This window comes from Geotrypetes seraphini, chromosome 8, assembly GCF_902459505.1.
Source record: "Geotrypetes seraphini chromosome 8, aGeoSer1.1, whole genome shotgun sequence".
NCBI classification, from domain to species: Eukaryota; Metazoa; Chordata; class Amphibia; order Gymnophiona; family Dermophiidae; genus Geotrypetes; species Geotrypetes seraphini.
This window is the reverse complement of record NC_047091.1, coordinates 26,403,488-26,428,968: the sequence shown is the minus strand read 5'-3', so window position 1 is coordinate 26,428,968 and position 25,481 is coordinate 26,403,488. Positions and strand designations below refer to the sequence as shown.

Genomic DNA, 25,481 nt, shown 5'->3' with positions numbered 1-25,481 from the left:
CAGGACATGCTCAGACCACCGAAACACGGTGCGAGCCACCAGCCCCACACCAATAGCTGCCGGGACCCCCAAGGCAGAGACATCAAAATTATACTTAAGAAGTGTCTCTAACGTACGCTCCTCAGAGACCCTAAGAGCAGATCCATCCATAACAGGCACGGTATGCCGCTTAGGAAGTGCCGAGACCACCGCGTCCCCCATTGGCGTAATTAAGGTAGCCCTATCCCCCTCCGGGATGGGATACCCATGAGCCAAGGCGCACACCAAACGAAACGGCGCCCGTAGGCCACTGCGCCAACACAAAATCCCGAAAATCCTGATGCACAGGAAAAGAGCGGGAAACAGGACAGACCTCCTGAAGCAGAGGGGCCCCCATACGCAGGGTCTCCGGTGGCGCAACTTCGAAAATGCAGCACCAAGGAGACCTGCTACATCAGGTCTAAAAGCTCATCCCTCTGAATAAAAAGCGCACCACGGACGCATCTGCTCTGGAAGACGGGAAAACCGCCGCCCCGCTGCCAGCGGGCGTCCCCTCTAGAGGATCCTGGAAGCCCGCCAAAGCAGCCAGGTCCTCAACCATGCCAACACGCTCCTCCGACCACCAATTCGCAATCCAAGCCCCCCCGCGGGTGCTTGGATGAGGGAGGAGGAAGAGGGGATGCCAAACGAAAAGAGGGAGGCAAACCATAGGGGGCGCGGAGGGAAAACCACCCCTGAAACCCCCCAGGTGCACGTGGGACCCCCAATTGTCTGCACAAAGAAAGAAATTAAATTGGGGACAAAAAACCCCTGGGGGTCCCCAGGGACTCCCTGCCCCAGCAGGGGTCCCTGCTGAAATCTGCCCCTGTGTTTGCAATACAGGGGGAAGGTCACCTGAGGTTGCAGACAAAATGGAGGGGCCAGACAGAGAAAATGGCGAAGTTCCTGCCAAAAATGCTCCCTCCATGGCCTGTAGCGGCTGAGAAGGCAGAACAGTCCCAGCCGCTAAAACAGGCAAGTCGGCATCAGCTGTCAAAAAATCAGCTGAGAGGGAATCCTTCGGCGAATCCCTCCGTGGGCGGTTGGGGAAGACCGGGCTTCCCCACTGCTCCCAGTCGACTCGCGAAGCACCATCGGCGGGGAGCTCTGGGCGCCTGCAGCCGCTGCCGACAGAGCTCCACCACCTCACCGACCCAAACCGCCGAGTTCAGGCCGGCCGCGAGTGCCTCGCGGCTGGACCTAATTGTGTCCCACTCCCCCGGAGAAGGGCACAATTGCTCCATACGCGACCTAGCTAGAAAAAAAGGGCCGGTTAGATGAAAAAATACAGTAAAATACAGTTTTCTTAAAGGGAAACAACCCTCCAGGCCAGCACTACCTCAGGATTTTTTTTTTTTTTTACAGAACAGACTCCACAGGCTCTCGAAGCAATATGCCTTGCTTGATTTAGGGGGCAAGGCTTACTGCTGAGGCCCTTCTAAAAAAATGTGGGGAGGTGGAGGAAGTGGGGGGAGGGACCCCGCTCGAGATCCGCCAGGTTTGACACCCCCGAGGTCGGACGGACCCCCAAACAGGGCCCGCCCAAGCTCTGTCCGGCCAAAAACAGGGACTAGAAACCCCCTAAACAAATTCCAACAGCCCTACCAAGGGAGATGGGTACAGATCACTCAACACCTGCTGGAGACTGAAAGAAGACTGATGTAAATAGAGAAGGGAGTATATTATATACTGTCCCACAGTTTTGTTTTCAGTCTCCACCTGCTGGTCATGATTGTATATATACCCATTCGTAAAGATTAACCTCTACTGGTCTGGAGAGTGCTAAAGAATAGCGCTTTATATAAAGGACTCCATACCTTCAACCAAGATAGAAACAACAGTAAGGGCGGACGACTTGGAATCACTATGGAGGCAGACATAAAATTGGGCCTGTACTATCGCCCACCTGGACAACCGGAAGCATTCGACCAGGACCTGGAGGCTGAGCTGAGGCAGATATGCAAAAGCGGAAGCGTGATGGTGATGGGAGACTTCAACTACCCTGGGATAGACTGGAGTATTGGACACTCAAACTGCACAAGGGAGACCAAATTCCTGGAAACCACGAGGGACTGTTTCATGGAACAGCTGGTCATGGAACCAACACGGGGGGATGCAACTCTCGACCTAATCCTCAATGGGCTAGGGGGACCTGCAAAGGAGGTGGCGGTGTTAGAACCCCTAGGAAACAGCGATCACAACATGATCCAGTGCAAGCTGGAAATTGGACCATCAAAGGTGAAAAGATCCACAGCGACAGCACTCAACTTCAAAAAAGGGAATTATGATGGCATGAGGAAATTGGTGGGAAAGAAACTCAACGGTAGCGCAAAGAAGATGGAGTCTGTAGAAAAAGCCTGGTCCCTACTCAAGGGCACGGTGCAAGAGGCACAGAACCTGTACATCCCCAGATTCAGGAAGGGGTGCAAAAAAAACCGAACAAAAAACCCAGCGTGGATAACAACTGCAGTGAAAAAGGCGATAAGTGACAAGAAAGCATCGTTCAAAAAATGGAAAAAGGACCAAAAGGAGCACAAAGAACACCAAAGGGAGTGTCACCGTGTGGTTAGAAAAGCTAAAAGAGAATATGAGGAGAGACTGGCGGGGGAAGCAACAAACTTCAAATCGTTCTTCAGATATGTGAAGGGGAAGCAACCGGCAAGGGAAGAAGTGGGGCCATTGGATGATGGAGACAAAAAAGGAGTGGTAAAAGAGGAAAAAGAGATAGCAGACAGGTTAAATAAGTTCTTCACGTCAGTCTTCACGAGGGAGGACACATCCAATATTCCGGAACCGGAGGACATCGTAAATGGGGATCGGGATGAAAAGCTGGTCCAACTAGAGGTAAGCCAAGAGGATATCCTCAGGCAGATAGACAGACTAAAGAGCGACAAATCGCCAGGTCCGGACGGCATTCACCCAAGGGTACTCAAGGAACTAAGGAACGTAATAGCAGAGCCACTTCGCCAAATATGTAACCTATCCTTAAAAACTGGAGAGATCCCGGAGGATTGGAAAATTGCAAATGTCACACCCATCTTCAATAAGGGTTCAAGGGGGGACCCGGGGAACTAAAGGCCGATGAGCTTGACCTCGGTCCCGGGAAAAATGATGGAAGCACTGATTAAGGACAGTATCTGTGAACACATAGAAAACAATGGACAGCTAAAGTCGAGCCAGCACGGCTTCTGCAAGGGTAGGTCATGCCTCACAAACTTATTGTACTTCTTTGAGGGGGTAAACAGACAGGTGGATAAAGGGGAATCCATTGACATCATTTACCTTGACTTTCAAAAAGCCTTTGACAAGGTACCGCACGAAAGACTGCTTAAAAAGCTGTGGAGACACGGGGTGCAAGGGGAGGTCTACCGATGGATCAAAAACTGGCTGGCAGACAGGAAACAGAGGGTTGGAGTGAAGGGCCATTACTCAGACTGGCATGGGGTCACGAGCGGAGTTCCACAGGGGTCGGTGCTGGGACCGCTCCTGTTCAATATATTTATTAATGACCTGGAGGCGGGAACAAATTGCGAAGTTATTAAATTTGCGGATGACACCAAACTCTACCGCACGGTTGAAACCATGGAAGACTGCGAAGATCTGCAAAGAGACCTAACGACGCTAGAAGAATGGGCCAAAAAATGGCAAATGAACTTTAACGTAGGGAAATGCAAGGTCATGCATGTAGGGAAAAAGAACCCGATGTTCAGCTACAAAATGGGAGGATCACTGCTAGGGGTAAGTAACCTTGAAAGAGACCTGGGAGTGATGGTGGACACGTCTTTGAAGGCGTCGGCACAGTGCGCCACAGCCTCAAGAAAAGCAAACAAAATGTTGGGTATCATTAAGAAGGGTATCACGACCAGGACAAAGGAGGTCATCCTGCCACTGTATCGTGCAATGGTGCGACTGCATCTGGAGTACTGTGTCCAGTATTGGTCGCCGTACCTCAAAAAGGACATGGCGGTACTTGAGGGAGTCCAGAGAAGAGCAACTAAACTGATAAGAGGTATGGAAAACCTCTCATATACTGACAGACTGAAAAAGCTGGGGCTGTTCTCCCTGGAAAAGCGGAGACTTAGAGGAGACATGATAGAAACCTTCAAGATCCTGAAGGGTATAGAAAAAGTAGACAGGGACAGATTTTTCAGATTACGGGGAACCACAAGTACAAGGGGGCACTCGGAAAAATTAAAAGGAGACAGGTTTAAAACAAATGCCAGAAAGTTCTTTTTCACCCAGAGGGTGGTGGACACATGGAACGCGCTTCCGGAGGCTGTGATAGGCCGGAGCACGTTACAAGGCTTCAAAGAAGGTTTGGATAGGTTCCTAGAGGATAAAGGAATTGAGGGGTACAGATAAGAGTAGCGGTAGGTTATAGGGATAGTCTGGGACCATTGCTCAGGCAATGGGCCTGATGGGCCGCCGCGGGAGCGGACCGCTGGGCGAGATGGACCTCTGGTCTGCCTCAGCGGAGGCAACTTCTTATGTTCTTAACCAATAACTGGAAGAATCATAGTAACCTTAATTATACATTTTGGTGGAATACAATTTGTCATATATTCAAAATGGAAAGAGTAATAGCAATACATATCCTAAATTTATAAAAATATGGGGGCCATTGACAAAGTATTGTACTGAATGAATAGTAGGATTTATCTTCTTCTTTTCTTGTCTTCTTTATGGCACACATGGAGGGGGGTAGTGAAAATAATTTTACATAACATGTTATAATATGGTATACAATAGGTATAAGGTGATTGGAAAGTACTTGAAGGGTGGGGGGTGGGAGACGGGATAAAAAAATTTGTTCAGAATATTATGTAATAGATATAAAAGTGATATTGTGTATTCATTAGTTGTAACTCAATATTTTGTACACTTCATGTAAAATATGAAAATGAATAAAGAATTATAAAAAAAAAACCACCTTATGAAGTGTATCAATTAAATAAAGATTAAAAAAAAAAAAAAATTAAAACATGCCACGAAGGTAAGGGGATGGGAGTGGAAAGGAACAGACGCTGGAAGGGAGATGGGGGAGAAAGAGTGGGGAGAAGACGCTGGAAGGGAAGATGACAGATGCCATACTATGGGGGGGAGCAGAGGGAAGAAGATGGGTGCCAGACCAAATGGGGGGGGTGAGAGCAGGAGAGATGGAAGGGATAGGCACAGTAACAGAGCAAATGGAAGAGGCAAAGAGAAGGCAGACAGTGAATGGAAGGAATTGAATGAGGAGAAGATGAGGAAAGCAGAAACCAGACAACAAATGTAGAAAAAAAATTTCTATTTATTTTCTTTTTTGCTTTAGGATCAAGTAGTATATTAGTTGTGTTGATAAAAATTTATAAACAAAGCCCTGTCAACTGAACATCTTTTTCTCTAGTTCAGCAGCCAGAACTTTGATTTATAAAATGACAATTGTACAGAATATTGTTTCTTTTTATACTTTAAGAAAATAAGTTCAGCATAAAACTATTCGAGGCTGCTACTCATCCCCTCCCTCAAACTTGGCATACAGCGGCGGTTACTCTTATTCATAAACCGGGAAAAGATCCCACTTCCCTGTGCAGCTTATAGACCAATCTTATTACATTACGTTGACTACAAAATTTTTACTGAAGTCTTGGCTCTAAGATTGCATGCCTATATGCCTCAATTAGTACATTCTAATCAGGCTGGGTTTATATCCCGGAGACAGCCTTTTGATAATATTAAAACAGCTTTGCATCTTATGTGGCATGTACACCGTGAGGGCTCTCCGGCTTTAGTTCTTTCTCTTGACGCGGAAAAGGCGTTTGATCAGGTAAACCGGAGGCACCTATTTCAAGTTTTACACAAAATGGGTACTGGCCAGTGATTTTTTGATTGGCTTCAATTGTTATATGATGCCCCCAATTCCCTATTCAAACTAAATGGTACTTTATTGTCTGCTATCCCATTAGCGTGTGGGACGCGTCAAGGTTGTGTCCTTTCTCCCTTGCTCTTTGCGCTCTCGATGGAGCCATTGGCGAGTCAGGTCCGAAACCAGGAGGGGATTCAATTGGGTGCCCAGCAATATAAAATATTACTTTATGCTGATGATATTTTGCTTCTTTTGCGTAACCCAGAGTTGTCTTTACCTGTTGTGATCCGTGAATTAGAACGGTTTGGGCCACTTTCTGGTTTTAAAGTTAATATAGCTAAATCTGAAATCTTAAATATCACTCTAGCGGCAGGTGCGATCCAGCGTTTACAGGCTGTATTTTCTTTTACCTGGGCCTCCCATTATATTATCTATTTGGGAGTGAACTTGACTTCTGACCATACCCACTTGTATAAATATAACTTTCCAGCCTGCCTTCATGCTTTGTTTGCAAAACTTGAGCGCTGGGAGGGATTACAGCTTAGTTGGATAGGCCGCATTTCGGCTGTCAAAATGGTGCTCTTACTCCAATTGTTATATGCATTTCTGGTCCTACCCATAGCGTTACCTGCAATTTTTTTTCGTCTTTTGTCGCGTGAGGTTTTTGCATTTATCTGGCGAAAGAAACCCCCCCAGGTACGTCAGACGATTCTCTATAGATCTAAATTGGATGGGGGGATGGGTATTCCCAACTTTCTCTATTATCAGGCTGCCCTCCTACAAGAAGTGGTCATGTGGGTCACTTATGAAAATCGCCTCTGGATTCATATTGAACAGTGTTTTCTTCCCACAGTTTCTCTTTGGATGTTGCCTTGGGTCCCGACTGCACGTTTGCGCTAACCCGTTTTTGCAGGTGGTTCTGCGGTGTTGGTATGTACTTCGTAGACAGATGTTCCCGGAGCATTTGTTTTTTACTCAGATGGCAATTGTGGCCTTGCCAGCTGGTTCACCAGGCAGAGACACTGCTAGTCGACATACATGCCTCACGGCTGGCTTCCGTACATTGGGGCAGCTTTGGGAGGATATGTCTATGCGTCCCTTTCAGGTGTTGCAGGAGGAATTTGGGTTGGAGGAAAGGGATTCCTTTCTTTATACACGTTTGCATATTTTTCCTATCTCGGTGGGCTTTCTGGGACCTTTTCTTAGGGGATACTTAGTTGGAGCAGCCTTGTCGGGCCGGGGCTGGGCGAGGTAGTGTTTCCCGGTTGTATATAGCTTTGTTGAAGCGGGAAGCCCCCTTTGATCCCTATCGAGCTCGTTGGGAGTGTGATCTGCCAGGAGGGCGTAGCTTGCCTCCTTGAGAAGTTATCTACAGGAGATTATTTAAACTGACCTTATCCGTCAATTATGTATAGTTATAAAATGTACTATAGGTGGTATTATATGTCTGTGCAACTTTCCTCTATTTTTCCTGGGGGAACGGATCGCTGTTGGCGCAATTGTGGAGCAAAAGGGGACTTTCTCCATATTTGGTGGTCCTGTCCAGAAGTACGCTTATATTGGCAGCATGTGGGTTGTTCTTTGATTAAGATTCTTCATAAACCTTGCTGCGTTTTGCTGGAATGTTGTTTATTTAATGTGGGAGTTCCTGGCTTTACTCCTTGAACAGAAATTGGCAGCCTGTGTGTTCACTGCGGCCCGCCTTGCTTTGGCGCAATGTTGGTGCATCCCTGTGATGCCGAACCTTCTCACAGTTTATTCTCATTTGGACTACCTGCAATTGATGTCTAAATTAATGGCCTTACGGCATAACACCTTGGTAAACTACTCTAAAATATGGGAACCGTATGTCCGATGGAGACAGCACTCTACTTAAGACTGTATTAGTCTTTCTTGGCTTGGGGTGTGGGGGAGGATTGGGGGGATGAGGAAGGGATCGTGGGTGGGGGGGGGGGTTGCATTTGATTATGCTATTTGTCTGTTTTTCTTGTATGTATTATTTTGCATTGTGTTTCTTTGGAAAATTCAATAAATATATTATTAAAAAAAACAAAACTATTCGAGGCTTGTGTGGATGGGATCAGATGGTTTGCAGGGACAGGATCCGAGCTCACGGGGACCGTGCCATTCTCTAACAGTGATCTCAGCTTGGCATCTTTTATGTTTGAGGCTTGATATGTTTCTCCTGTGTTCTCATTTCAGCAACAAACATTCCTGAAGAAATTTGACCTTGTGTACATAGCAACCCCGAGTATAAGCTGAGAAGTGTGTCACTAATGCCACTATGCACCACATCAATGCCAGAATCACTGGCCTGGTGGGTTCTATTAGGGTTGCTGTTTTATTACTTGGGATCTAGCTAAGTACTTGGGACCTGGGTTGGTCACAGGATATTGGGCTTGATGGATCTTCGGTCTGTCCCAATATGGCAATCCTTATGTGCTTATGTAATGCACAAGTTATATTTGTGTGGGGCTAGGAAATAAACAAGGGTCTTGGCTTTATACGTGGTATTTGTAACAAGCAAATAGCTAGAAGAAGTCACTGCAACATGCCATACCTCAGGGTAAGGTTTAATGGGTGTAGCCAGCCCTTATTGGCAACCTGGTCCATCAACGTGAGGCACTCTTTATATGCATCTAAAAGTTAAAAAAAACCAAAAAAAAAAAAACCACCAGGTTATGGTCATTCCTCACCCAGCAGAGCAAAAGCAATGTCTCTTCCAGACACTCAACAGGCACGAAAAACACGGCACAGGAGGGAAACAGAATCAAAAAAGATTTGAAGGGCAGAAAGTGAGCCCTGTCTCAAAAATAGCAGAAGTATTTCAGGTCTGGAAAAAAATCAAAACAAGACAGACAGTCATCTAGACACACAGATGTGGTTTGGATTACGATACCGGGTCAGAGAGAAAAGATACAGATAGCAGGTTACCTTGATGTGTCGCGTTAATTTGTTTATGATGCTTTAAGACACACTGCACATAGTCTTGCTTCTTTTTCTCCAGCTCTGCAGGAGGAATCCTTAAGTGCCTGTGCAAAAAGCAGAAAAAGCATCATCATCAACAGCCTTTTCAGAAAGGCAAAAAAAATTGTACAGAAAGCAACACTGCACCCTTATTCAAATCACAACTGCTACACCTTCAGGTCAGATAAATAAGCTAAAAAGAAGCAAACTAGACTTGGAGCATTTTCAACGTAGCAATCTTTAACCCTGTTCACAGCCCTCTGGCTTCCTTCACTGCACAACTCCGCGAGACAGTAGACACAACAGCAGCTTTCCAAGGACAACATCTCTACCTTTCTTCAGCTTTTGAAAGAGCAGCTTTGCCTGGCTTCTTCCCCTGCAGGTTCTCTCCCCGGTCATCTTTAGGGGAAATGACTTCCTTCAACTGAAGATAAGAAAAAGACATTAGCTCAAGGCAAGAGAGAAACCCCCTCCCCCTTCCTGCACTTCACTGCTTCAAAACTAAATGTCTGGTTCATCCCTCTGCTTGCCATGGCTGTTGGGCTCTGTAATGCTAAGGACACTCAGCGTGCTCTCTTTACCAAGCTGCATTTGCAACATCAAGGAAACACAAAATCATCTACAACCCAATGATGTATTTATCGACACTCAACCTGCCTTCACATCACATTTCACTCAACTGGCACAATAGCAATAGAGTACTCGGGGCTCACTTTCTAGTCCCTATTCCTAATGAACTGTACGTTTCAAACAACTGTTACCCCCTGACAAAAAGTCTTCAGCAATCATCTGTACGGTGACAAGTACAAGTTCTATCAACTCTTGGCTCAGACCTAATTGATGCTGTCTGGAACCCAGAATTCTAGAAAGGACAAGGCCACAGTAAGGGGGTACCTGCAAAGATTCTGTACCACTTGAATTACACACAAGCCTAAAGTAGAACCCAGAGCCTAGGTGAATGATTCCAAAACCAGTCAAGTTTTCAGGATATCCACAATGAATATGCAGGAGATATTTTAAAATTTCTATTCCACATAAAAGCCATCACAACTCAATACAAAAATATACATCCTTATAACCTCCCTGATTTTGTCTATTCAGTTACTATACCACATCCCTCCCATCATTGTACTGCACTGAAAAAAATGTTCTAGCAAACAAATACATCTTCAAAAACTTCTTAAAAGTAGACCTCACAGTACCTAATCGTAACACTCCAAAGTATTTCAGAACACCGGAACTGCACATGAGAACTCTGTTTTTTCCATAACTAGTTTCATAGCCGACTCTGATCTTAATGTTATGTTTTGTTTGGTAAACCTGTACTAACTATTCTAAACCCCACGGTGCTTCAGAATACCAAAACGTAAGACCTCTGAAGCTTATTGGTAGCTAGTGAAAACTTTTCAACATGGGCGTTGCATGGATTTGCATACTAAGGAGACAGTCTCGTACATATTCACTGTGGATATCCTGAAAACCTGTCTAGCTAGTCATGTTTGGGAACTCCCGTCCTAGGCAAAACTGCAAGTCCTCACCACCTTTTTAGACACCTAGGCCCTGATTCTCTAAAAGTGCGACCCGATTTTAGGCAGCTGTAGGCATCCTACAGCTGTCTAATCAGCCAATCGGGATGCACGTTTTTAAAAAAAAAATGCTCCCCAGGCAGGCCGCCTATATTGAAGGCGAGGCCCGCAAGACACCTAGGCCCTGATTCTGTATAGGACGCCTGGGAGAGGCATCCTATTCAGAATCGGCCTAAACTAAACTCCGATTCTGTAACCGGCGTCCATGTTACAGACGCGGGTTAGAGAATCGGGTTAGATTAGACACGGCCCGCTACACTTATCGCGGCAAGGGATCTCTCTGCCGCTATAAGTATAGCGGGCCGTGGCCCCCTGACCGATCACTGGCAGGAGGGTGCCCAAACCCTCCTGCCCGAAGACGCACCCCCCTCCCCGACACTACCGACCGCCCCCCCCCTTGACATTACCGATCCCCCCCCGACAATATCGGTCGCTGGCAGGAGGGTGCCCAATCCCTCCTGCTTGAAGATGTACCCCCCCCGGCACTAACAACCCCCACTCCACCAAATCTGTTCTTACAGATGGGTCTTGCACGTCGAGCAAGCAGGCACGCCTCATCGAAATGAGGCGGGCCCGCCCCATCCCGCCGAAGCCTAAGGCCTGATTGGCCCAGGCTCTAGAAGCCTGGACCAATCAGGCCTTAGGCATAGCGGGTCCGCCCATCCCTACTAAGTCTAAGGTCTGATTGGCCAATCAGGCCTTAGATTAAGTGGGGATGGGCGGACCCGCTATGCCTAAGGCCTGTTTGATCTAGGCTTCTAGAGCCTGGGCCAATCAGGCCTTAGGCTTCGGCGGGATGGGCCGGGCCCGCCTCATTTCGACGAGGCGTGCCTGCTTGCTCGACGTGGAAGACTCATCTGTAAGAACAGGTTTGGTGGGGTTGTTAGCGCCGGGGGGGGGGGGGGGGGTGCGTCTTCGGGCAGGAAGGATTGGGCACCCTCCTGCCAGCGACCGATATTGTTGGGGGGGGGATCGGTAATGTCGGGGGGGGGGGGGGGGCGGTCGGTAGTGTCGGAGGGGGGGCGGTCGGTAGTGTCGGGGAGGGGGGTGCGTCTTCGGGCAGGAGGGTTTGGGCACCCTCCTGCCAGTGATCGGTCAGGGGCCACGGCCCGCTATACTTATAGCGGCAGAGAGATCCCTTGCCGCAATAAGTATAGCGGCCGCGTCTACTTACAATGTAGACCAGCATTTTGCTGGCCTACATTTTTAAGCTTCTCATCTACTAGGGAGACGCGTAGGGCCGCCTAGGTTCAGCCTAAGGCCCGCCTAAGGCCCTTAGACGAGCTTAGGCATCTTGCGAGTCTCCCTAGGCTCCCGGAGGCGCCTTCAGGCCTGCCTGGAGAGCATTTTTTTAAAAAAAACGTGCATCCCGATTGGCTGATTAGACAGCTGTAGGACGTCTACAGCTGCCTAAAATCGGGACGCACTTTTAGAGAATCAGGGCCCTAGCGTTTTGAGAATTGCATTCAATGAGGAACTTCTCAATTCCATCCTTCAAAGAACAATCCTGGACATCATATTTTTAAATAAGAAACTTTGTTTTGTAAATAGACACATACCAAGCTTCTTACAGGGGTAAAAGGATGATATGAAACTGCCCATTCTTCTTGCGGGTAAAGCACAGTTACTTACCGTAACAGGTGTTATCCAGGGACAGCAGGCAGATATTCTTGACTGATGGGTGACGGCACCGACGGAGCCCCGGTACGGACAATTTTAGAGTGATTGAACTCTAAGAACTTAGAAAGTTCTAGCTAGGCCGCACCGCGCGTGCGCGAGTGCCTTCCCGCCCGACGGAGGCGCGCGGTCCCCAATTAGGATAAGCCAGCTAAGAAGCCAACCCGGGGAGATGGGAGGGACGCAAGAATATCTGCCTGCTGTCCCTGGATAACACCTGTTACGAAGTAACTGTGCTTTATCCCAGGACAAGCAGGCAGCATATTCTTGACTGATGGGTGACCTCCAAGCTAACAAAAAAAGAGGGATGGAGGGAAGGTTGGCCATTAGGAAAATAAATTTTGTAAAACAGATTGGCCGAAGTGTCCATCCCGTCTGGAGAATGCATCCAGACAATAATGAGATGTAAAAGTATGAACTGAGGACCAAGTAGGAGCCTTGCAGATTTCCTCAATGGAAGTGGAGCGGAGGAAAGCTACAGACGCTGCCATAGCTCTAACTTTGTGGCCCGTGACAGTCCCGATTGAGCGTAATAGAATGAAACGCAAGCCGCAAGCCAATTGGATAAAGTGCGTTTAGAAACAGGATGACCCAGCTTGTTAGGGTCAAAAGAGAAAAAAAGTTGAGGAGATTATCTGTGAGGCTTAGTGCGTTCGAGATAGTAAGCCAAAGCACGTTTACAGTCCAAAGTATGCAAAGCCTGTTCACCTGGATGAGAATGAGGCTTCGGAAAAAAAACAGGGAGGACAATGGACTGGTTAAGGTGAAAGTCAGATACAACCTTAGGAAGAAACTTTGGATGGGTACGCAGAACCACCTTGTCATGGTGAAAAATAGTGAAAGGTGGGTCGGCAACTAGTGCATGTAACTCACTGACCCTCCTGGCAGAGGTGAGAGCAATAAGGAAGACCACTTTCCAAGTAAGAAATTTGAAATGTGCTGTGGCCAAAGGTTCAAAAGGAGACTTCATTAAGGCGGAAAGAACTACATTGAGATCCCAGACTATAGGAGGGGGCTTGAGAGGTGGTTTCACATTGAAAAGGCACCGCATGAACCTGGAAACCAAAAGATGAGCAGAGAGGGGTTTCCCATGAATTGGCTCATGAAAGGCAGCAATGGCACTGAGATGGACTCTGACAGAAGTAGATTTGAGACCAGAGTCAGACAAAAATAGAAGATAGTCCAACACCAGTCCCACTGCTAAAGACATGGGATTATGGTGATGCAAGAGGCACCAGGAAGAAAACCGAGTCCACTTCTGTTGATAACAATGAAGGGTGGCCGGTTTCCTGGAAGCATCAATGATAGAACGGACAGGCTGGGATAGAAGTGAGTGAGCTGAAGTTAGACCGAGAGATACCAAGCTGTCAGGTGCAGAGACTGTAAGTTGGGATGTAGGAGAGATTGCTGATGCTGAGTAAGCAGAGAAGGAAACAGTGGAAGAAGTATGGGCTCCCTGGAACTGAGTTGAAGCAGAAGGGAGAACCAGTGTTGCCTGGGCCACCGTGGAGCGATGAGAATCATGGTGGCTTGTTCCCTCCTGAGCTTGAACAATGTCCGCAGCATGAGAGGGAGAGGAGGAAATGCATAGAGGAAGAGATTGGTCCAATCCAGAAGAAATGCATCGGGTGCCAGACGGTGAAGGGAGTAGAGTCTGGAGCAAAATTGGGGCAGTTGATGATTGTGAGGGGCTGCAAAAAGGTCCACCTGAGGAGTGCCCCATAGAGCGAAAATGGACTGGAGAGTCATGGGATCAAGAGTTCATTCGTGGGGTTGGAGAATTCTGCTGAGATTGTCTGCTAAGAAATTCTGCTCCCCTTGAATGTAGACAGCTTTCAGGAATAAATGACGAGTTGTCGCCCAAGACCAAATCCGTTGAGCTTCCTGACACAACAGGCGAGAGCCCGTCCCACCTTGTTTGTTGATGTAGTACATTGCAACTTGATTGTCTGTGCAAAGAAGTTGTACTTGAGGAAAGAGGAGATGTTGGAATGCCTTGAGGGCGTAAAACATCGCTCGGAGTTCCAGGAAATTGATGTGATGTTTCTTTTCCTGGGCAGTCCAAAGACCCTGAGTTTGGAATTCGTTCAAGTGAGCTCCCCAGGCATAGGGGGATGCATCTGTGCTGATGACTAGATCAGTGTTTTTCAACCGCTGTTCCGCGGCACACTAGTGTGCCGCGAGATGTTGCCTGGTGTGCCGTACGGTGCAGACACTGATTAGGCCTCAGGCCGGGTCCCGCACGCGCTCCCATGAGACTCCCCCGGTCCCCGCTGTTGTTCAGTTTCGATCTTCTGCTCTGACGCAACCGGAAACAGGAAGTTGCAGCAGAGCAGAAGATTGAACACTGAGCAGCCGCGCGTGCGCGGCTCTTTGGGAAAGCATGCATGTCGCCGAAAAACAAAACCTACAAACTAAGGTGAGGCGAAGGGAGAGAGCTGGCTAAACAGTAGGATCGATTGGGCAGGCGAGTGGTGGCTGCGGGGACCGTGCAATCGCTCGTGTTCCCGGCTCAAATTGGAAGGAGGGAGTGAAAGGGAAAAGGATTCTGGGCCAAGGGGATGAAGACGGAAAGAAAAACCCACAGCAGGAAAGAAAGGGAAGGACAGGCAGGTGAGCCAGATGCTAGAAGCAGGGGGGGGGGGGAGAAAGAGGGAAAAAAGCTAGATGGGGTTGAAAAGAAGAGACACACTGGTATGGAAGAGGAAGATAGGGGAAATCTGGACACAGGAAGGTAACAGAAAGAGGGGAAATTATGTGCATGGGGCATAGGGACAGAGACATAAAGGGGACATGCCATGGGGATGGTATATGGACACAGAGGGGGGCAATGACAGATACATAGGGGAGATATTAGAAATGGAGAAAATAGGAGCACAGAAGCGAGATGGTTTGTGGGGATGGGACAGGGACCGAGCTCGCAGGCTCCAGTGGCTTGCACAAATTACATTGTAATGTGCCATGAAAATAAGAGGGAGGAAGGTAGATAGATAAGCCACGTGAGAGGAGCTGAAGGGTAGTAGAAAGGAACAGATGGTAAAGGAGGGAGGGAAGGGTGGTGGTAGAAAGGAATAGGACAGACATTGAAGGAGGGTGGAGAGGAACAGACCCCGAAGGGAAATGTGGAAGACAGAGTGGGAAGAAGACAGATGCCAGACTATGGGGGAGCGGAGGGAAGAAGATGGGTGCTAGACCAATTGGGGGGGGGGTGAAGGGAGAGGCACAGTAACAGCAAATGGAAGACGTAGAGAGAAGACACACAGTGGATGGAAGGAATTGAATGAGAAGATGTGGAAAGCAGAAACCAGACAACAAAGGTAGAAAAAAAAGGAGAAATTAGGTTCTTACCTGCTAATTTACTTTCTTTTAGCTTCTCCAGACCAGTAGAGGTTAACTTTACGAATGGGGTATATATCTAATCATGACCAGCGGGTGGAGACTGAAAACAAAACTGTGGGACAGTATATCCTATCCCCTCTTCTCTATTTCCCTCAGTCTGCCGAATAGCCAAGCAGAACCAAGAACTGGAAAACAGAAAGAAAACAATACTCCGAACAGGAGTAACAATTAACATACCCAAAAAATGCTGTTGGAAAATGCAGAGGAGAAATACCCGAAGGAAAATGTCCCCACAGCTCGCCAGCTAAGCCAGCCGAGCCACAGCCGCTGTTCTTCAAATCTCCCCGGCCCTAGAAAAATACTAGAACCCGCAGCAAAACACAAAAAACTGCCCGCGCAATAGCCCGAACAACAATAACAACAGACAGGGTGGGGACCTCTACTGGTCTGGAGAAGCTAAAAGAAAGTAAATTAGCAGGTAAGAACCTAATTTCTCCTTCTTTAGCACTCTCCAGACCAGTAGAGGTTAACTTTACGAATGGGACGTACCAAAGCAGTCCCTCTCACGGGCGGGACCCCCGAAGGGCCGATACCAGTACACGCTCACCGAACACCGCGTCCCGACGCGCCTGCACATCAACCCGATAATGACGAACAAAGGAATGCAAGGAGGACCAAACCGCAGCCTTACAAATATCCACTGGAGGCACGAGCGACGACTCAGCCCAAGAAGCCGCCTGACCCCGATTGGAATGAGCCTTGAGAAACTCCGGAACCGGCTGCTGTTTCAGAAGATAAGCGGAAGCAATCGTCTCCTTGATCCAGCGCGCAATACTAGCCTTAGAAGCGCCAGCTCCCCGACGAGGACCCGCCAGGAGGACAAAGAGATGATCGGACTTCCGGAATTCCTGGGTCCGCTGCACTTAAGAGCGAAGGACCCGACCGACATCCAACTTGCGCAGCTGCCGTTGCTCAGAAGAGCCCTACCGACCACCCAAGACCGGGAGAACCACCGATTGATTGACATGAAAAGGAGAAACAACCTTCGGCAGAAAGGAAGGAACAGGCCGCAAGACGACCCGCTCCCTAGAAAACTCCAAGAAGGGAGCCCTACAAGAGAAAGCCTGCAGCTCAGAAACACGCCTAGCAGAAGTAATGGCCACCAAAAAGACCGCCTTCAAAGTAAGGTCCTTCAAAGAACAGTCGTCCAAGGGCTCGAAAGGCGGGCGCACCAAAACAGAGAGAACCAGATTAAGATCCCAAGAGGGAACCGAGGGCCGTAGGGGAGGCCTAAGCAACTTGGCCGCCCGCAAAAACCGAATCACATCAGGAAGAGCCGATAAACGCTGACCTGACACCAACCCTCGAAAGGCCGACAGGGCCGCAAGATGAACCCGGAGAGAAGACCAAGCCAGGCCTCTATCCAGGCCATCCTGCAAGAACTCTAGAATGTTAGGCAGAGAAGCGCGAAAAGAGGTCACTCCCCACGCCCGACACCATTCCTCAAAGAGACGCCAAACCCGCACATAAGCCCGAGAGGTAGAAAGCCTCCGGGACCCCAACAGTGTAGAGATCACCTTGTCTGAATATCCCTTCTTGCTAAGGCGACCCCTTTCAAGAGCCACGCCGTAAGACAGAAACGTAAGACAGAAGGGAGACGGGTCGAACATAGGAATGGGACCCTGCATCAGAAGGTCGGCCGAGAGAGGCAGAGGAAGAGGATCCGCCACCAGGTGCCTCACCAGATCCGCATACCACGGACGTCGAGGCCAATCCGGAGCCACCAGCACCACCAAACCCGGATGGTGAACAATGCGAAGAAGCACTCTGCCCACCAGCGGCCAAGGAGGGAACACATACAACAGCCCCTCCGTTGGCCACGGCTGGACCAGAGCATCCAGACCCTCGGCCAGACCGTCCCTGCGACGACTGAAGAAGCGGGGCACTTTGGCGTTGCCACCCGTGGCCATCAGGTCCATCAGGGGCTGCCCCCAAGCCTGCACTATCAACTGAAACGCCCCGGCGCCGAGACACCACTCTCCTGGATCTAGGAAGTGACGACTGAGGAAGTCTGCCTGAACATTTTCTACCCCGGCTATATGAGAAGCCGAGAGGTACAGCAGATGGGACTCCGCCCAAACCATGAGCAGAGCCGCCTCCTGCGCCACCTGAGTGCTCTTGGTGCCCCCCTGACGATTGACATAAGCCACCGCCGTGGCATTGTCCGACAGCACTCTGACCGACTTGCCCAGCAAAAGGGAATGGAAAGCCAACAGCGCCAGACGGACCGCTCTGGTCTCCAACACGTTGATCGACCAGGCGGCCTCCTCCGTGGACCAGGTGCCCTGAGCTGAGTGACCCAAACACTGAGCCCCCCAACCCAGGAGACTCGCATCCGTCAGGAGCACCGTCCACTGCGGGAGATCCAGACCCACCCCCTGAACCAGGTGAGGGGTCCGGAGCCACCAGCGCAGACTGCAGCGCGCCAACCCCCGCAGGGGCACCGGAACATCCAAATCTTGCCTCTGGGGAGACCACCTCCGGAGCAGAGCATACTGAAGAGGACGCATGTGGGCCCGCGCCCACCTCACCACGTCCAGGGATGCCGCCATCGACCCCAAGACCTGGAGGAAATCTCGCGCCCGAGGACACCGGGACGCCAAAAGCAGACGAATCTGCGATTGCAACTTGCTCACCCGGGCCTCTGGAAGGAAGACCTTCCCCAAGGAGGTGTCGAACAGAACCCCAAGGTACTCCAGGCGCTGAGCCGGGACCAACCGACTCTTGGAAAGGTTGACCACCCAGCCCAGCGACCGGAGAAACTCCACCACCCGAGCTGTACCCGGGAGCTCTCCTGCAACGACTTTGCCCGAATCAACCAGTCGTCTAGGTAGGGGTGAACCAGGATGCCCTCCGACCGCAAGGCTGCCGCGACGACCACCATCACCTTGGTGAACGTCCGGGGAGCTGTGGCCAGACCAAAGGGAAGCGCACAGAACTGATAGTGCCGCCCCAAGATTGCAAAGCGCAGGAAGCGCTGATGAGAGTCCCGAAAGGGAACATGCAAGTAGGCCTCCGTCAGATCGAGAGAAGTGAGGAACTCCCCCGGCTGAACCGCCAGAATGACCGATCGCAGAGTTTCCATGCGGAAAGAAGGAATCCTGAGAGCCCTGTTGACCCCTTTCAAATCCAGGATGGGCCGAAAGGTCCCCTCCTTCTTGGGCACTACAAAGTAAATGGAGTACCTGCCGGTGCCCCACTCCGGAGGGGGCACCGGCACCACTGCCTTGACATCCAGCAAGCGCTGCAGGGTCTGGCGAAAAGCCTGCGTCTTCCCTGGAGACTGACATGGAGAAGCGAGGAAAAGGTCCGGCAGAGAGCGGGCGAACTCCAGAGCATAACCGTCCCGCACCACCTCCAGGACCCACTGATCGGACGTGATCTCGGCCCACTGGGGGAAAAATTCGCACAGCCGGGCCCCCACCGGAACCAAAGGGGGCGTCGGCAAGGAGTCATTGCGCAGGACGGGAAGCGGGGGAGCCGGCGGAGGGATTCCCTGCCCCCCGACGGGCCCCCCGAAAGGGCTGCATGCGCTGGAAGAACCGACCCCTGGAAAAACCCGGAGCCGGGAAAGAAGCAGCCCCACGCCCAGGGCGATACTTGCTAAATTCCCGCAAACGACCCCGGGCCGCGCCACCCCGAGACGCAGGACGGGCACGGTCCTCAGGCAGACGGGGAACCTTAGAGTCCGTCAGAGTCTGAATCAACTTATCCAATTCCTCCCCGAACAAAAAAGACCCCCGAAAGGGAAATTTAGTAAGTTTAGCTTTGGACGCAGCATCCGCCGCCCAAGCGTGCAGCCACAAAATACGCCGCGCGGCCACTCCAAAGGCCATAGACTTAGCCGAGATCCGCACTAAGTCATAAAGAGCATCAGAGAGGAACGAGGCCGCCATCTCAATCTTTGCCACCTCCTGATCCACCAGAGACCAGTCATCAGACTCCCGATCCAGGACGCGCTCAGCCCACCGAAAAACGGCACGAGCAACCAGCCCCCCACAGATAGCCGCCTGGACCCCAAAAGCCGAGACCTGAAAATTGAGCTTAAGGATATTCTCCAATTTGCGCTCCTCAGAGTCCCGCAAGGCAGACCCGCCCTCAACAGGCACGGTATGCCGCTTAGAAATCGCCGAGACCACCGCGTCTACGACTGGCGATACTAAAGTAGCCCGATCCCCCTCTGGGATGGGATACAAACGAGCCATGCTACGCGCCAAACGAAACGGCGCCTCCGGCGTTTTCCACTGTTCCAGGATAATATCCCGAATATCCTGATGCATAGGAAAAGAGCGGGAAACGGAACGGATCCCCTGAAGCAGAGGGTCCCCCACCCGCGGAGTCTCCGGCGGCGCATCTTCAAAACGCAACACCGAAGAAACCTGTTGAATCAGGTCCGGTAGCTCATCTCTCTGAAAAAGGCGCACCACCGACGCCTCGTCGACGGAAGACGGGAAACCCGACAACCCGCCGCCAGCGGCCGTCCCCTCAAGAGGGTCCTGGAACTCCTCCGAAAAGTCCAGGTCCTCATCCAGACCGACACGCTCCTCCAACCATAAATCCTCGTCCCACGACACCCGCGGGCGCTTGGACGAGGGCGGCGGAGGGGGGGACGCCACAACCGACGAGAGAGGCAAAGCCGCAGGGAGCGCGGAGGAACCCCCACCCCCCGAAACCCCCTGCGCGCAACCGGGACCCCCAGCCGCCTGAAAATAGGCTCGGCACAAAGAAAAAAATAAATCAGGGGAAAACCCCCCCGAGGGTCCCAAGGGACTCCCTGCCACCGCAGGGGACCCAGCAGAAACCTGCCCCTGCTTTTCCAAAACAGGGGGGAAGGTCACCTGAGGTGGAAAACAAGATGGAGGGGCCAGAGTGAGAAGATGGCGTCTTTCCCGCCAAAACAGCTCCCTCCATAGCCTGCAGCGGCTGAGAGACCTGAACAGTCTCAGCCGCTAAAGCAGGCAAGCCGGCATCAGCTGTCAAAAAATCAGCTGAGAGGGAATCCCCAAAAACCCGACCGTCGGCGGCCCGGGGAATCCCTCCGTGGGCGGATGGTGAAGACTGGGCTTCACCACTGCTCCCTGCCGACTCGCGAGGCACCATCGGCGGGGAGCTCTGGGCGCCTGCAGCCGCTGCCGACGGAGCTCCTCCACCGCACCGGCCTGAACACCGCTTGCACAGGCCGGCCGCGAGTGCCTCGCGTCTGGAGCACAATGAGCACTTTTTCCCCTTAGAAGTGCTCATTGCTCCATACGCGACCTAGCTATAAAAAAGTGCCGGTTAGTTGAAAAAATACAGTAAAATACAGTTTTCTTAAAGGGAAACAACCCTCCAGACCAGCACTACCTCAGGATTTTTTTTTTTTTTTTTCACAGAACAGACTCCACAGGCTCTCTAAGCAATATGCCTTGCTTGATTTAGGGGGCAAGGCTTACTGCTGAGGCTCCTCTAAAAAAATGTGGGGAGGTGGAGGAAGTGGGGGGAGGGACCCCGCTCGAGACCCGCCGGGTTTGACACCCCCGAGGTCGGACGAACCCCCAAACAGGGTCCGCCCAAGCTCCGTCCGGCTAAAAACAGGGACTATAGACCCCCTAAACAAATTCCAACAGCCCTACCAAGGGAGATGGGTACAGATCACATCAACACCTGCTGGAGACTGAAAGAAGACTGAGGGAAATAGAGAAGAGGGGATAGGATATACTGTCCCACAGTTTTGTTTTCAGTCTCCACCTGCTGGTCATGATTAGATATATACCCCATTCGTAAAGTTAACCTCTACTGGTCTGGAGAGTGCTAAAGAAATTATAGTTATTTATTTATTTTTTGCTTTAGGATAAAATAGTATATTAGTTGTGTTGATAAAAATTTATAAACAAAGCCCTGCCAGCTGAACATCTCTTTCTCTAGTTCAGCAGCAGGAACTTTGATTTATAAGAAAGGAATAAGCTAAATATTACAGTACTAAGGCTTATATGGATGCAGCGGGGACGGTGACGGGGCGGTGAAAGGGATGGCGGTGACGGGGCGGTGAAGGGAACGGCTGTTGACGAAGAGCTACGTGTGTGTCTTTCTTCTATTCCAGCCAGAATATCAGCTTTGTGTTCAGCCAAACAGGCCCAGGTTTCGCACTGAATAAAGTATTTTATAATTTTTCACTATTCTGTTTACTTAATATTTCATAATAAAGTAATTATAAAATACTTTCTTTGTGTTTATTTGATTCCTATTCAAGAGAATTACTTTATATATAGTCAATATAGGCACAGAGTTAAATTTTTTAACATTTTCTAATGGTGGTGTGCCTCGTGATTTTTTTCATGAAACAAGTGTGCCTTTGCCCAAAAAAGGTTGAAAAACACTGGACTAGATGATGATGAGGTAGATGGAACAGTAGACCTCTGGATAGATTTGAAGATGTCAACCACCAGAGTAGCGACTGTCGAAGAGACGATGTCACAGATATATGTTGTAAGCAAGGATCTGTCGCTTGTGACCACTGGGTTGCCAGGGTCCATTGAGGAGTGCCCAGGTGAAGACGTGCGAGGGGGGTGACATGCACCGTCGATGCCATATGCCCCAAGAGCACCATCATTTGATTTGCAGAGATGGTAATCTGTTGAAACACCTGTAGACAAAGATGAAGGATGGTCTGAAGGCGGTTGGATTGAAGAAACGCCCTCATGAGAACAGTGTCCAAAATGGCGCCAATGAATTGAAGTCGCTGGATTGGAATGAGGTGCGACTTGGGAAGATTGATTTCGAAACCCAACAGTTGAAGATATCAAATGGTCTGGTTGGTGGCCAGAAGAACTGCCTGAGGGGAATGAGCCAGTCGTCCAGATAAGGGAAGACTTGAAAATTGTGAGAGCGGAGATAGGCGGCTACCACAATCAGACACTTGGTGAACACCCTGGGAGAGGAGGCCAGACCGAAGGGTAGCACCTTGTACTGGTAATGAGTTTGATTGAAGAGAAAGCGCAGATATTGTCTGGACGCCAGATGGACAGGAATATGTGTGTAGGCCTCTTTGAGATCGAGGGAGCATAGCCAATCGCCCTGAGTGAGAAGAGGGTATAGTGTGGCAAGAGAGAGCATTTTGAACTTCTCCTTGATCAAACATTTGTTGAGATCTCTGAGATCTAATATAGATCTGAGGTCTCCGGTCTTTTTGGGAACTAGAAAGTACTGGGAGTAAAATCCTTGACCTCGCTGATCTGGAGGAACCTCTTCAATGGCATTGAGAAGAAGGAGGGATTGAACCTCTTGAGTGAGAAGGAGGGATTGAGACCTGTTGAAAGCAGACTCTTTTGGAAGGCCTAACGGAGGAGGAGTCTGAAAATTGAGGGAGTAGCCGTGGGCGATGATAGAGAGCACCCATTGATCAGTGGTAATTACTTCCCATCGACCCAGAAAAAATTGGAGGCGACCTCCAATAGGTTGCGGAAGAGGACATGAGGGAGGAAGATTGGTTATGCCCTGGAGAAGGGAGTCAAAAGGGCTGAGTTGGTTTAGGCTGAGCAACAGGCTTTATGGTAGGCTGCTGTTGTTGGCGAGTCTGTTGATGTTGCTGTTGCCGCTGTCTCCGAGGCTGGGGAGGAGGAGGCTGAATCGGCCTAGCTGAGAAGCTACGCTGATACGACGTCTGCTGTCTAAAAGGACGAACAGGAGGGGGCTTCTTTTGGTTTTCAATAAAGTATCCCACCTCGTCTCATGAGCCGAAAGTTTCTGGGTGGTGGTATCCAGAGATTATCCAAACAGTTCGTCACCCAGGCAAGGCGCATTGGCAAGGCGGTCCTGGTGGTTGACATCAAGGTCTGAGATGCGAAGCCATACTAATCGTCTCATGGCTACAGGCATTGCAGTCGCTCGGGATGTAAGTTCAAATGTGTCATAGATGGAACGGACCATGAACTTCCTGAGCTGGAACAGAGCCTGAGCTGGCAGTACATTGCTGAAAAGCAATGTAGAGCTTGCGGTCTGGAATATATTTTTGAAAAGCGGCCATTTGCTGAATAAGATGTTTCAGGTAAAAAGAGAAGTGAAATGCATAGTTACCTGAACAGTTGGCCAACATAGCATTCTGGTAAAGTCGTTTAGCAAATTTGTCCATAGCCTTGCCCTCTCTGCCAGGAGGGACAGAAGCATACACACTGGAGCCTGCAGGTTTCTTCAGGGTTGACTCCACCAGCAAAGACTCATGTGGCAGCTGAGGCTTGTCAAACCCTGGAATGGGAATAACTTTATAAAGTGATTCCAGTTTTCTTGGAGCTCCTGGGATGGTGAGAGGAGTTTCCAAATTTTTTAAAAAAGTTTCCCTTAAGATATCATGAAGGAGTAATTTCAAAAATTCTTTGGGAGGTTGGTCAAAGTCCAAAGCATCAAGGAATGCCTTGGACTTTTTAGAATCAGACTCTAATGGGATTGAAAGGGTGTCTGACATCTCCTTAAGAAACTTAGTGAAGGAAGTGTGCTCTGGCTTACTAGTAGGATCCTGCACGGATGGATCAGCCTCATCCGAAGAAAAATCATCGTCGGTACCGAGGGGGTCTTCGGAATCATTCCATAAATCAGGGTCACGTACCGATGGAAGGCGACCCTGAGATAGAGGAGTAGAGGATTCGGTATGTCTGGTTTTACGTACCGATTTGCCGGAACGCATCGACACCGTACCTGGTGAATGTAAAGCGGTACGGGTGTCAGACAGCGGTACCGGTTCCGAGACTGAGTGAACCGCTCGAAGTAGAGACTTCGGTTCTGCCGACAAAATAGGCATAGACATGGAAGAGGCAGATTTAAACGGTGCCGATAACATCGATGCCGACAAAATAGGTTGGTCGACGATCGGTACCGTAGGCTCAGTGGGTACCGACACTGGAAGGTTCGGAGTCAGAAGAGCCGGGAGCAGGTGTTGTAATTGCTCCTTAAGCTGGACCTGGAGAATGGATGCTATACGCTCATCCAGTGATGGTCCCGATGGCAACGGTACTGCTTTTTTCTTGCTCGGTACCTGCGGTGCAGCTTGACGCTCAGGCGAAGTCGATGCCGATGAAGAGGCAGTAACTTCTATAGGAGCGGAGCGTTTACGTGGCCGGTGCGCAGTCTGCAGGACTTGGCTCACTGCATGTTCGACTGGTGGGCCGAGAACTGTAGGGGATGGCTTCTTAGCCGGCTTACCTGTGGGGTGCGACACCGAAGATGTATCTTGTGGTGTCGAAAGCGCCGGGGCCGATTTGGAGGAAGTTGTCGATGCCGGTGGAACTTCCATAGCAGCACCAAAAAGAAGCTGCTGCTGAATCTGGCGATTCTTCAAAGTTCTCTTTTGAAGAGAAGCACAGCGGGTGCACGTCGCAGCCCTATGGTCCGGACACAAGCACTGAAGACACCACTTGTGTGGGTCGGATAATGAAATAGGGCGTGCACACCGCTGACACTTTTTAAAACCCGGTGAAGGGGGCATGAAGGGAAAAACAGCAGTAGCAAAATCAAAGCCCGAGGCTTCGATGGTGCCAACAGGCCCTGCCGGGGCCGACCGAAAAAAGTCAAAAAAAATTGACTTGTTGTTTTTTTTTTTTTAATTAACAAGGAAATAAAAAGGAACGTGAAGAGTTTCACGAAAAAAAATTTGCGAGCGGGAAGGCGAAAAAAGGATTGCCAACAGCTGTTGGAAAACACGCGTCTTCTTAGCTCCGCGGAAACTAAGAAACTGGGGACCGCGCGCCTCTGTCGGGCGGGAAGGCACTTGCACACGCGCGGTGCAGCTAGCTAGAACTTTCTAAGTTCTTAGAGTGCAATCACTCTAAAATTGTCCGTACCGGGGCTCCGTCGGTGCCGTCACCCATCAGTCAAGAATATGCTGCCTGCTTGTCCTGGGATAAAAGGTACATCTTACAGACCTTTGCATTCGTACTGTTTTGTTTTGACTACAACTGCTGTTTTGTAACCACCCCCCTTTCTCCTCAGCCTTAGTCAAACCTAGCTTGATCACAGCTTGT

General features: G+C 49.9%; 1 protein-coding gene across 2 annotated transcripts in view; it reads right to left on the bottom strand.

The window, feature by feature from the left end:
* The window catches only part of LOC117365199 (S100P-binding protein-like), a 45,563-nt gene that overhangs the window by 14,479 nt on the left and 5,603 nt on the right, over window positions 1–25,481 (bottom strand). For both annotated transcript variants that reach the window (XM_033955287.1, XM_033955285.1), the window contains exons 3-5: window positions 9,163–9,254; window positions 8,798–8,895; window positions 8,424–8,502 (exon numbers count right to left, since the gene is read on the bottom strand). In XM_033955287.1, coding sequence (XP_033811178.1) covers window positions 8,424–8,502; window positions 8,798–8,895; window positions 9,163–9,254 — 269 coding nt within the window. The remainder of the gene's footprint in view (window positions 1–8,423; window positions 8,503–8,797; window positions 8,896–9,162; window positions 9,255–25,481) is intronic.